Source organism: Scomber scombrus, chromosome 3 (assembly GCF_963691925.1).
Source record: "Scomber scombrus chromosome 3, fScoSco1.1, whole genome shotgun sequence".
Taxonomy (NCBI): domain Eukaryota; kingdom Metazoa; phylum Chordata; class Actinopteri; order Scombriformes; family Scombridae; genus Scomber; species Scomber scombrus.
The window spans coordinates 15,965,275-15,976,080 of NC_084972.1; the positions used below are offsets into that span (position 1 = coordinate 15,965,275).

General features: G+C 39.8%; 1 protein-coding gene across 1 annotated transcript; it reads right to left on the minus strand.

The window, feature by feature from the left end:
* Positions 1-567: 567 nt before the first annotated feature.
* Positions 568-9,245, minus strand: pfkmb (phosphofructokinase, muscle b). Its single transcript, XM_062415063.1, has 22 exons — positions 9,064-9,245; positions 7,553-7,626; positions 7,039-7,116; positions 6,046-6,235; positions 5,790-5,955; positions 5,656-5,700; positions 5,130-5,238; positions 4,957-5,052; positions 4,774-4,866; positions 4,551-4,676; positions 4,297-4,361; positions 4,139-4,202; positions 3,887-4,033; positions 2,717-2,787; positions 2,506-2,593; positions 2,217-2,369; positions 1,951-2,115; positions 1,792-1,853; positions 1,594-1,705; positions 1,402-1,501; positions 1,197-1,302; positions 568-856 (listed from the first exon to the last, which is right to left on the minus strand). Exons 1-22 carry the CDS (start codon positions 9,146-9,148, stop codon positions 715-717), a joined length of 2,337 nt encoding a protein of 778 aa, XP_062271047.1. The 5' UTR covers positions 9,149-9,245; the 3' UTR covers positions 568-714.
* Positions 9,246-10,806: the final 1,561 nt, after the last annotated feature.

Consider the following 10,806-nt stretch of genomic DNA (forward strand, 5'->3'; position numbering starts at 1 on the left):
ATGTATTTCCAAAACTGTCATGGGCTTGTAAACATGTTTTCTTAAGTTTGTGAGTGGAGAAATTAATAAACAGTTTGGTGGGAACAGATCCACTAGAGGGCACAGGTCCACACTTGATCAACAGCAGAAAACGCCTTCAATGATTATTGTTTATAATATAGTAAAGAAATAGAACTTTTTTCTTTGAGTAGTTCATATAATTGTATTCTTAAACATTAGGCCTTTGTGAGTGGTATTTTAGTTGAGTCTCACCCTTCACCAATTAAAAACCATAGACAAATTTCAAAGTACCACAGATAGTTTGAAAAAGTCTTGGTCATGCTCCATGATCAACGTTGAATAAGCCTGCAACTTTGCAAAGATTTCTGCCACCAAATCCTGGAAGGATGAAAATTTGGGATCAAGCAGTTTTCTTAGCAAAGCAGTTCTGATGCAATGATCTATATTACATGGAGACATACTATGAGTGAGTATTCACTTAAATTAGGTCATCTTACATGAATATAGATGGACAGAAAGTAGGGCAGGAGTGCAAATGGTGTGGTGCAAATAAATGCAATGGGAAAAGAAGGTTTTTCAAGGTTTATTGTGAGACTTTTAGGTTTTATCTTTATTTATATTGTACTTGTTAGAGACAGAGGTTACAAAGTGCTCTGAAAAGAAGAAAGACAGGTCATGTCACATCCTGATGCCAAAAATAACCACACACAGAAGTTACTGATGAACCAAGCCTCTCTTCTTGATGACATGTTCCATTGCAGCCTTTTCAGTGGTGTCCAAGTGGATTTCATACTTGGCCAGGATTTTGAGGATGGGCCTCACCTTCAGCCACCACTGTACCTTTGGAATACGATGACTGAAGAAGAAAATATGTGTTAGCTCATGAAGGGAAATGAAAACAGCAAGAACTAAATTCTCAAAGCTCAGGTAGTCAAATGTCATTCATGTAAAAATATTTTGATTAAAGCTGCATTAAAGAATTTCTGACCACAAATAAGCAGGAAAGCAGGGGACATTAAACTTCAGAGTTAATAGGTACATATCAGAATTTACATTAAATTTCATGTGTAAAAAATACTCTGTTTGAATCTTTAAGTTTTGAGTAAACACAAAACAGTGTATGGTGACAGAAGACAGAAGAGTGACAGAAGAGAATACGAGACAAGAAAATAAACTGGAAGGATAGGAAGTCTTACTCAAAGTCAGTCTGTTCTTTAAGATCTTCCAGAGGCTGGAAGACCAAACTTCTTTTCTTCATGCCCAGCACACAGGCTGAATCTGGAGAATTGGCAAAGATGCGACCTGGAGGTTTGAGGTTAAAGATACAACATATATTAGCACGGAGAGCACAGAAAATGATCAGGCTATAATTCTATACATCATTTTGCCCTTTGTCCTCACCATGTCTATAACACTCCTTCAGCTTGTCAGTCAACCATAGGACAGACTTGACCCCCATCTTGGTGCCAAAATTCCTGTCGAAGGGGCTTGGCGTTCCACCCTAATCGAAGAATTGGTTTCATTTTATTTATGGAATCGAAACAGGGGTGGAAAATATTGAATCTGTGCAAAATAAATAGACAATCTGAATACCTGCTGCATATGTCCAAGTACATTCTTCCTGCAGTCAAACACACCCTTGCCCTCCTCGGAGTACAGGTTAAAGATAAAATCTGTTGTATAGTTGGCATTGGAGTTCTCATTTCTGAAAAAAAGAAGACCTCTGAACCTCTGGCAAATAGTGCAATGATGATTCTGTTCGGAAAAGGAATAATGAAAATTCCCACTAACCTCAGAATGAGACCTCTCTTCACTGTGGTTTTCATCTTCTCCACCAGATGCATCACATTCATCTACAAACAAATAAACATCAAGTTCAGAAACATCCATCTGTCACTGATGTATGTCATCACTTCGCTTCCACTTGTTTGTAAATTCATAAACTCAGACCTCAAGGTCATGAATGCTGAAAGGATCCTCAAAGACGTAAGCAGCATCAGCTCCAGAAGCCATGCCGGCCATGGTTGCCAGGTAGCCGCAATATCCTCCCGCAGTCTCAATAATGAACACTCTTCGTTTGGTGCCAGCAGCAGATTGCTTGATCCTATCGCATGTCTGAAAGGGACAAAGAGAAAAAGAAAGGGACATTATAGTAACTAGGACTTCATTTGTACAATGTTAGATTGTCTGGTTTTTGTGTTCTGTGAGAATTTTACCATGGTTATGGTGTTAAGAGCAGTGTCAGCCCCAATACTGAAGTCAGATCCAGGAACATTGTTGGAAACAGTAGCAGGAATAACAACAAGGGGAATACAAAGCTCCTCGTACTTCTCTCTGGCTTGCACCATCTCCAGACCCCCTTCGTATGCCTGGTGAAAACAGGAAGGAAGGAATTAGTAAAAAGGCAACAAGTGACTTTCACTTACATGTATGGCTTTAGTATGAGAGCCGTGTAATGGACAGGTACACCAGCAACATGATCAGAGTCTCTATACTGCTGCTTACCTCAAAGCCTCCGATAATGACAATAGCATGAATGTTGAATTTAGCAATGCTCAGACTGATATCCTCCATTGTCTTTGATGGCAGGGATCTACATAAAAGGAAAAAACCATGGTAAATTATACCTGCTCAATGTTCACTTTGGTCAATGCACACTTAAAAACACTGAAACATGTCGTTACTGTACCAATCAACAGAGTCCCAAATGTCTCACCTCTTTGTACCCAGATTGGAGCCCCCCTTTCCAGTCCATCCTGCCACTCCAGACCAACCAATTGGCTCAATCTGTGCAGGGAAAGGTTGTGTGTTCTTACATGCTTTTCCATATGTGTCAAGTCAAGTTATGTCAGTTTATTAAACACACATTGGCATATTTGGCATGTCTAAGACCCATTGACAGCCAGAGAAAACAAGTGGATTATAAGTCTAGATTTATATGATGGTGAGGGCTGATTGAACATGATGAGGAAAGGTGTTCCAAAACTTTGGTCTGGCCACAGAAAAAGCACAGTCACTTTTATGTCTCAAATGATTATCTCGGATGGAAAGCAACAACTTATTAGATGAGCTCAGTGTTCTAGGAGGACAGTGGGGATGTAAAAGATCACTAAGAAACGCTGTAGCTAGCCTGTTCAACACTTAAAAAACTAAAAAAGAAAAGTAAAATCTAGTTCACTCAAATATTTACACGTAACCAGTACAATGATGGTAAAATGTAAGTAATGTGGCTTGATTTTTTGGATTTGGTTAGCAAACTTGCAGCTGCATTTTGCACTAGTTGAAGATATGAAACTGTAGTCTGACTGACTCCAGAATATAGTTGCAATGATCTAGGTGAGAACGAAATAAAAGCATGGATTATTGTCTCAAAATCCCTAAAAGAAAACGTGACCTTGCTTAAAACCCTTAAATGGTAAAAGGGTGATTTTGTTCATGACAGCATTTATTTATCAAATTTAATATCAGGGTCAAATACAATGCCAAGATTCTTAGCATGAGGTTTCATATATTTGGAAGGTGGTCATAGGTTAGAAGCTACATTTTCATAACATCTGGAGATTAAAATTTCCGTTTTATTTCCATTAAGTTTTAAGAAATGTATAGTCTCAAAGGGAGGTGCAACTGTGTGTCGTCCACATAGCAGTGATATGATACTCCATGCTTTTTCAAAATATTTATAAGGGTTAACGTGCAGGAAAAATGAAATACAACAAGGGGCAGACAATGAGGATCGCCTAAAGGAAAGTGAAAAGGTTCGCTTCTCTAGGAAAGAGACAATCCATTTAATAGCAGTGCCATGTGTGAACTATGGATTAATGTTGTAAAACTATAATGAAAGTTAAAGCTTTCTTACTTTTTAAATTTGTGTAAATCTACAATTTACCTTTCCCTGAGCCAAACCATCAAAGCCGTCGTGCACAGCCAGCATCTGGTGGCCCTGGAGGAGACCAATCCTGACAGCTGAACGAACTGCAGCGTTCATTCCAGCGCATGGAGCACCCACATTCAAAATAGCAATGTTGATATTACTCTGGCAGGGGAAAATTTGACATATGTCAGAATAAATGTATTTTCAACCTTACGTATTAACTGAGAGACAGCTTTATGACAGTACAAATATGCAGTAGTTCCTGACCTTTGTGTCTGGGGGCTGCACGTGAGCCAGCATTTTATAGGTGTTCCAGTTGTTCTCAAAGCTCCTGTTGTCAAAAGTGAGCAGAAATGTACAGACATTTCAAACTCAACACAACAGCTGAGATTTTGAAATGTTTAACACAAAGGTGCATGCCTCACTTTCCCCTGAGCTTCACTGCGTCGTCAAACCTCCTTTCCTCCATGGCTATGGTGACGTCTTTTGTCTGATATGAAGGAAGGTGAGAGGACAAAGAGGAAACTGAGAAAACTTGAATCAGCATATTATGAATAATGGTGCTTTAATTTAAGGGAAGAGCTCCACAGATCTCTCACAGTTGCTGTCATGATATATTTTTACACTGCACAACTTGTGTGTTGTATTAATATTTGCTTTATGGAACAGACAGACTCACCACTTGCACACACTCCATTAGAGGCAGCCTGACAGCCATGTTTCCAGACAAGCTGACCACACATGCAGGAGTGTCTGGTGTGGCCTCTAACAGAGCCATCACAGCTTCCACACCCATCCTGCTTGCCTAAATAAGGGAAATGAGAAACATGAACTCAGACAAGAAGATAAGATTAATTTATGAATATCTGAAAAGTTTATGGATGGAGCCACTGAGCAATTACCAGGATTCTGTCAAAGGCTGAGGGGGTTCCACCTCTCTGCACATGGCCCAGGATGGTGGTGCGGGTGTCAACGCCTAGTTTCTTTGTTACCAGCTGGACAGAGACATTATGAGTTTATGAGCAGTCTAATAAGACCAAAGCCTCTCTAATGTGCTCATTTGTTACAGCACTGCTATAACTGACCGATTTGACATCTTCACAGGTGATAGGTTTACCATGGCGGTCAATTGCTCCCTCTGCAACAATGAGAATGTTCAGACGGGAGCCACGATCTCTTTGCTGAGAGGGAGACAGAAAAGCTGTCAGTCTTTTAAAGTAAAATGATGCCAAATTAAAGTGCATGACAAGACATTTACGTCTGAAAGTCTTCTGCACAGATGTTCCTCCCATCCTTCCTCTGGGGGCATCTCGGGGATAAACACCCAGTCAGCACCACAGGCCAGAGCTGTCACCATAGCCAGGTAGCTGTAGGTGAAGGATCATAAGCTGAAACAGCCTCTGAAACATTGGCACTGAATTATAATTTAAAAGTAAGTATGTCAAGCTTGTGTGTCTCATTTCTTAAAATGTGACTTTAGTTTAAATATTGACATGCACCAGTTTCATAGTTGAGTAGTATAATTTAAACAAAATGACAAGGATGGATTGGGGGTAATGAATAAAATAGAAGACTGACAGTAAACAAGCACAGGAGCACAGACAACGGTTATTAAGAATGGAGTTGAAGTTACAGAGAAACAGAAGTGTTTTGATGTTGTTTATAATATTTTATCAAACTGCATCACATTATAATATACAGTATACGGTTTATTAGAAATTTGTGTACTGTGATTGAATATAGACAAACACACATTTATAATCCCCAACCCATGCTGTACTCACCCACAGTGCCTGCCCATTACCTCCAGGATGAAGGTCCTCTGATGACTGAAGAAGGACACATTTTAAATCACGAATGTTGAAACAGCAGTTCTCTCCATCAAATAAATGTGTAAATGCCTGTATTTACAGTATACCTCTGTGCTGTGGTAGTAATGGCGTCCACGATCTCGATGATACGATGTAGAGCAGAGTCTGTGCCGATGGTCATGTCAGTACCACAGAAGTCATTGTCGATGGAGCCCACCATGCCAACGATATTGAGGTGAGAGGAATTCTTGGCCTCATTTGCAGTGATTTTACCTGAGCACAGATTAAAAGCACTTCACTCTCAGATACATTTTCCAATATGCTTCAACAGAAACACTGATTTTAGTGGATAAGGACTCTCACCAGCTTTGACCAAGTCTCCCAGCAGCTCACTCCACTCTGTACGGAACTGATTGGCACCTGTCAGACTGCCATCACCTCCAATAACACAGAGGTTGGTGATGCCCAGCTTGACCAGGTTACAGGCAGCCTTGGTGCGCCCCTCCTTGGTACGGAAGTCCTGACAACGGGCACTACCAATCACAGTTCCACCCTGATGTCAAGCAAGGAAGGAAGGGTTTCAGTACCAAACAAGACTCACAAGGCAGCAGATCAGGAGAACGGGTAGGATTATCAGAAACCGAAGCGCTCATGTCTAAGGCCCATTAATGCCCATGTAATTTATCTACATTTAAAGCTCAAAACCTTCCTGTTTTCTCAGGAAAAAAACAGATTTTTGTGTCAGTGGTTAAGGTTAGGGTTAGGGAAGTAGCGGTGATGGTTAAGATTAGGGTAAGTCTTTACATTCCACAAAATAGGTCTGATGTGTGTGTGTGTGTGTGTGTGTGTGTGTGTGTGTGTGTGTGTGTGTGTGTGTGTGTGTGTGTGTGTGTGTGTGTGTGTGTGTGTGTGTGTGTGTGCGCGCGCATTTTATTGTAAAGCACATTGAGTTCACTTGTAACTAAATGTCTTATGCATGCAGTTTGTATGTCAAATATATGTTTTTCCTTTATTATTATTATTATGATTTTTACTGTTATACCACTGCATTGCATATGCGTGAGGTTTTTATGTCTCTTTTTAAATGTAAAACACATTGAATTTCTGCTCTATAAATAAAGCTGCCTTGCTTTGCCTTGCCATTAAGTCTTGCTATTTAATGAACCTTGGCATTTAAATGACCATCTGACCTACAGTAGTGCCCTGCAGAGGCTAAAGGGTTGCTAGAGTTACACAGATCCTCCATCCCACTCACAAAAAGGTTAGACTGTGACCTGCTGATCACAAGTTAAAAACAGGGTGGAGATAATAAGCGTGTAGCTAAATATGCTTCTACATCCTTATGCTTGTTCTCACCAGCTGCAGCATCATTGACACACTTTCCCAAGTAGCAGGGCGAATATTGTCTCCTCCATCCACCAGACCCTGGTAACCCTGTCAAAAAACAGACACACGGCACAATATCACCTCCTTGAAAAGGAGTCATTGATGGGAAAAAGCCTGACATTAAACGACACATGCATATTTTTAGTCTGGGACATGCTGCTATTTCCGCCCAACAACTAGTTATAACTGGTTATAACTGGTTATTTATAAGGTGTGTGGCAATGTGAGAGTGCAGAAACTATCTAAAGCAAATGTTGTAATTTAATAATTGCTTAAGTCATTTCTCAAGCAAAAATACCAATCATTGGCTGGTTCCAGCTTCTTTGTGGCGAGGATTTGTTGCTTTTACTTGTTTATTTTGTATATTTGTCAAACTAACTAATTTGAAGATGTTGTCTGGGACAGTGGATGTTTTTCACAATTTTTTGTATTCATTTTGAGTTTGTGATTAAATGATTCATTTGATAATAGAAATTGTAATTACCTCATGGACAAAAAACACCTTGGCTCCAGTGTAAAGTCCTACTCGAACTGTGGCCCTCACAGCTGCATTCATACCTGTAGACACAGTGTGTGTTTGTGTGCATTAGTCCTTTTAATATTATCTTTTTATGGGAATCGCTCACAAGTGGAAAGAGTGACTGAATACATTCATGTGAAAATGGTGGTTAAACACCCCCCCCCCCCCTTCCCAAAACAACTTACTATTGTTCATTTTAGCATTTTTGCAAGATTACTTATTATTTCTAATGAACATTTTTTAAAAGAACAGTCTGCATTTATGAATGAATTTATGAAGTTATATGAGCTTTTAAATGACACTGATGTTGCATTACTCATACAATAAATAAGACTAGCATTTTCTTTTTTAGTCTTTACCTTTTGTTTTAACCTGGTTCTGCAGCTGCTGAAAACCCGATGGGTGCAACAACAACACAATCTTAGGGTTAGGATAGGGGATAAAACAACACTATTCTCCCCTTTCATTTTACTGTAGTTTTATTGTCAAGGTAAATAGTAAAATTGTGAAAAAATTGTACTGGTGAGTTTGTATTGCAGGGAAGACAGCTGCATACTTTCACCACCCAGGGCGTTGCATAAGATGTGGATAGATTAACTTTGAGGGTGCCAAGAACCTCTCCACTTACAGTTTAAAGGAGAAAAGGAGAGAGAGGAAGAGCAGGATGGCCAAACACTCTACCTCACCGCTTTACAAACACATGACAGAAAGGTCATGCCTCTAAAATTAGCCCCCCTAACACATACAGTGTTAAGAGCAAAAGGAGGGAGGAGAAAAAGAAGAAACTTGGACTAAAGGAAATAAAGATATCTAGAAAGGTAAGGTTTTAATAAGGAATGAACGTGAAAAGAAGACGTTTGAGAGCTCAACAGACACATCTTAAGGTCTTGTAAAGTTTGCTTAGAAGCAGGAAGACAGACAGACGGATAACTTGCTGTCTCACATTTTCAGACAACAGGGTTGTGAGGGGTCAATGACACACTTCCCAAAGGTCACAGGGGAGATATCCCTCAAGTTAAAGGTCAGGCAGAGAACCTGCCTCCCTCTGTGGTCCTAGCAGTGCTGGATGAAGTGTAATGATCAGGTATAAAAATATTATAAGAAGTCAAATTTGTTATAAAGCAGCTGCAAACATGGTTGAATGTGGCAGTAAAGAAGTGGCTAGACAGTCATTTATGCTGTTTATAAGGTTAGAGACTGAAGATATATCCAATGATATACAGTATATTGGTTTATGCAGGTTAGTTATCAGTGACAATCAATGGCCATTCCAAAGCAATCAAATTTTGGCCCCTAGATAATTTGATTACTGACTCATTACCCATCTCAAATACTTTCTTATTTGTAATACTCTGTTGTTGAATATGATGACTTCCAACACACCAGGTCCTCTCAACCACCTGCTGAAGGAAACAAATTGCAGACATGCCCTGCCTTGGCACACTCACATAACACCCTGAAAACCCTCCACTTACCCTGGGCATCTCCTCCAGAGGTCAGCACGGCGATTGCCCGACCCACTCCCATCTTAGTGGGATCGACTGTAGCATGGTGTGCCATGGTCCTGGAGCTGAATCTGGCTGACAGAAAGAGGCCTTAAGTGTCAAAAGCCCTACTGCCTGTACTGTGTGGGGCACGAGGAGCCTCGAACACAGCCTGCCTCTTATGGAAAGTGACAGCAGTTGCAAGTGCACAGCTTAACTACCCTCCTGGCAGACGTCAAGGCACACGTGGGTGTGCAAACACATTTAGATACATGCACACATGCCTATAAAGGTATTCAACCTGCCTCACCCCCTTATATTTTTCAAATTTTACCTTTTAACACATTAAATCACAGTGGAAGTCATCATGTGTTTCCACACTAATCATCAGAAAAATACACTCTTCAATGTCAAAGTGATATTGAAGATGAACTGTTGACTATGCACTAAATTATCAACTGTATCAGCAACTTCTGGCTAGATTGAAGTCTGATTACAACGCCTCCAGGACATTGATATTTTTCTTTTTAAGCCAACCTACTCCTGGGAAAAAATGTTGTTTCTCAAATTGTTACTTTTTAATTACATAATTACATTAGTTTGAAATGTTTCTTTGTTGTTATGATGTAGTTTTTGCCAGAAATGTTATTAACAAGCTGTTAGCTATTGGACTTGTATGTAGTGTGCATGCTGCATGTTTATGTTTGGTGGGACTTGGATTCAGTCAGCATACCGATTTAAAACATTGCCCATGTCTCCATTTAGCTTATATAAAACAACTCATGACTTGATGTTTCAGATGTGTAGTGGTCAAGGGGAGGAATATGCAATCAATTTGATGTTGTCTGTTTGTGCTTAATGTAGATCAATTTGATTAGTTTATCTTTTAATATTAACTTACATTTATTTTTATGATTGTTTTAAAAAATGCCACTGATGTGATTCAATATTGCAGCTATCTGATCCACCTGCCATCACAGCGACAGCAAATCAGTTCTGCACAGCAGCAAATAAAAGGGGGGATGGGGGCTTGGCACTGTTATTAAATACATAATTGGTGAGCAATATCTGAGAGTGAAGTTTAGGCTTTCATTTACGACTGTCCCATAGGAGACTACTTAGTCTACTTATTCAAACTGATATTGATAGACCTTTAATTTCACTCAAGCTTACCAGCATGCCTTCCTTGATCCGAGCTCGAGGACGTTTTGCTTTCACACTCTGATGTGGAGAAGTTATCATCACCTGAGGAGGGAGAACCATACTACATTAACCAAAAGATTCAGCCTCATCTGCACCTTGTATATGACTTTACTATGCAGCTGATTGACCCCTAGGAACAAGCCAGTATGTTACTCACATGATTGTCCCTCTCTACCAGAGACAAACTGCTCAAGCATTATTCCTCAGTATTTCCACTTTGTTATTGAAAACATTTGCGACATCCTCTATCTATACATGGCAGTTTAGTTCACTCCCACTGGCCTTATCTTATCGTTTGCTATGAGCTGGGGAAAGAGCAGATAAAATGCTTCAAAGAGTTGTCCCCTCTGAAATTAGCAAGTTAGATATGTGTAGTTCAATACAGATTGCAAGTATATGAAATTGGTTGCACACCAACAGGACCTCTGGGTATTTTATAAATTGATGGCTCCCACTCACAAAGCCTATAATTTACACAACAATTTGTACTTGTTTGTAGTTTCTCAGCATAAGTAATTTCTGTGTGGAGGA

What these genes read in the sequence shown, in the direction of transcription:
- pfkmb (XM_062415063.1), bottom strand. Translation starts at nt 9,148, where the DNA reads ATGGCACACCATGCTACAGTCGATCCCACTAAGATGGGAGTGGGTCGG. An exon ending in TGTGCAGAAGACTTTCAGAC is followed by an intron (nt 5,053 to 5,129) that starts GTAAATGTCTTG and finishes TCTCCCTCTCAG; the next exon opens with CAAAGAGATCGTGGCTCCCG. An exon ending in TACTTGGACATATGCAGCAG is followed by an intron (nt 1,502 to 1,593) that starts GTATTCAGATTG and finishes TTCTTCGATTAG; the next exon opens with GGTGGAACGCCAAGCCCCTT.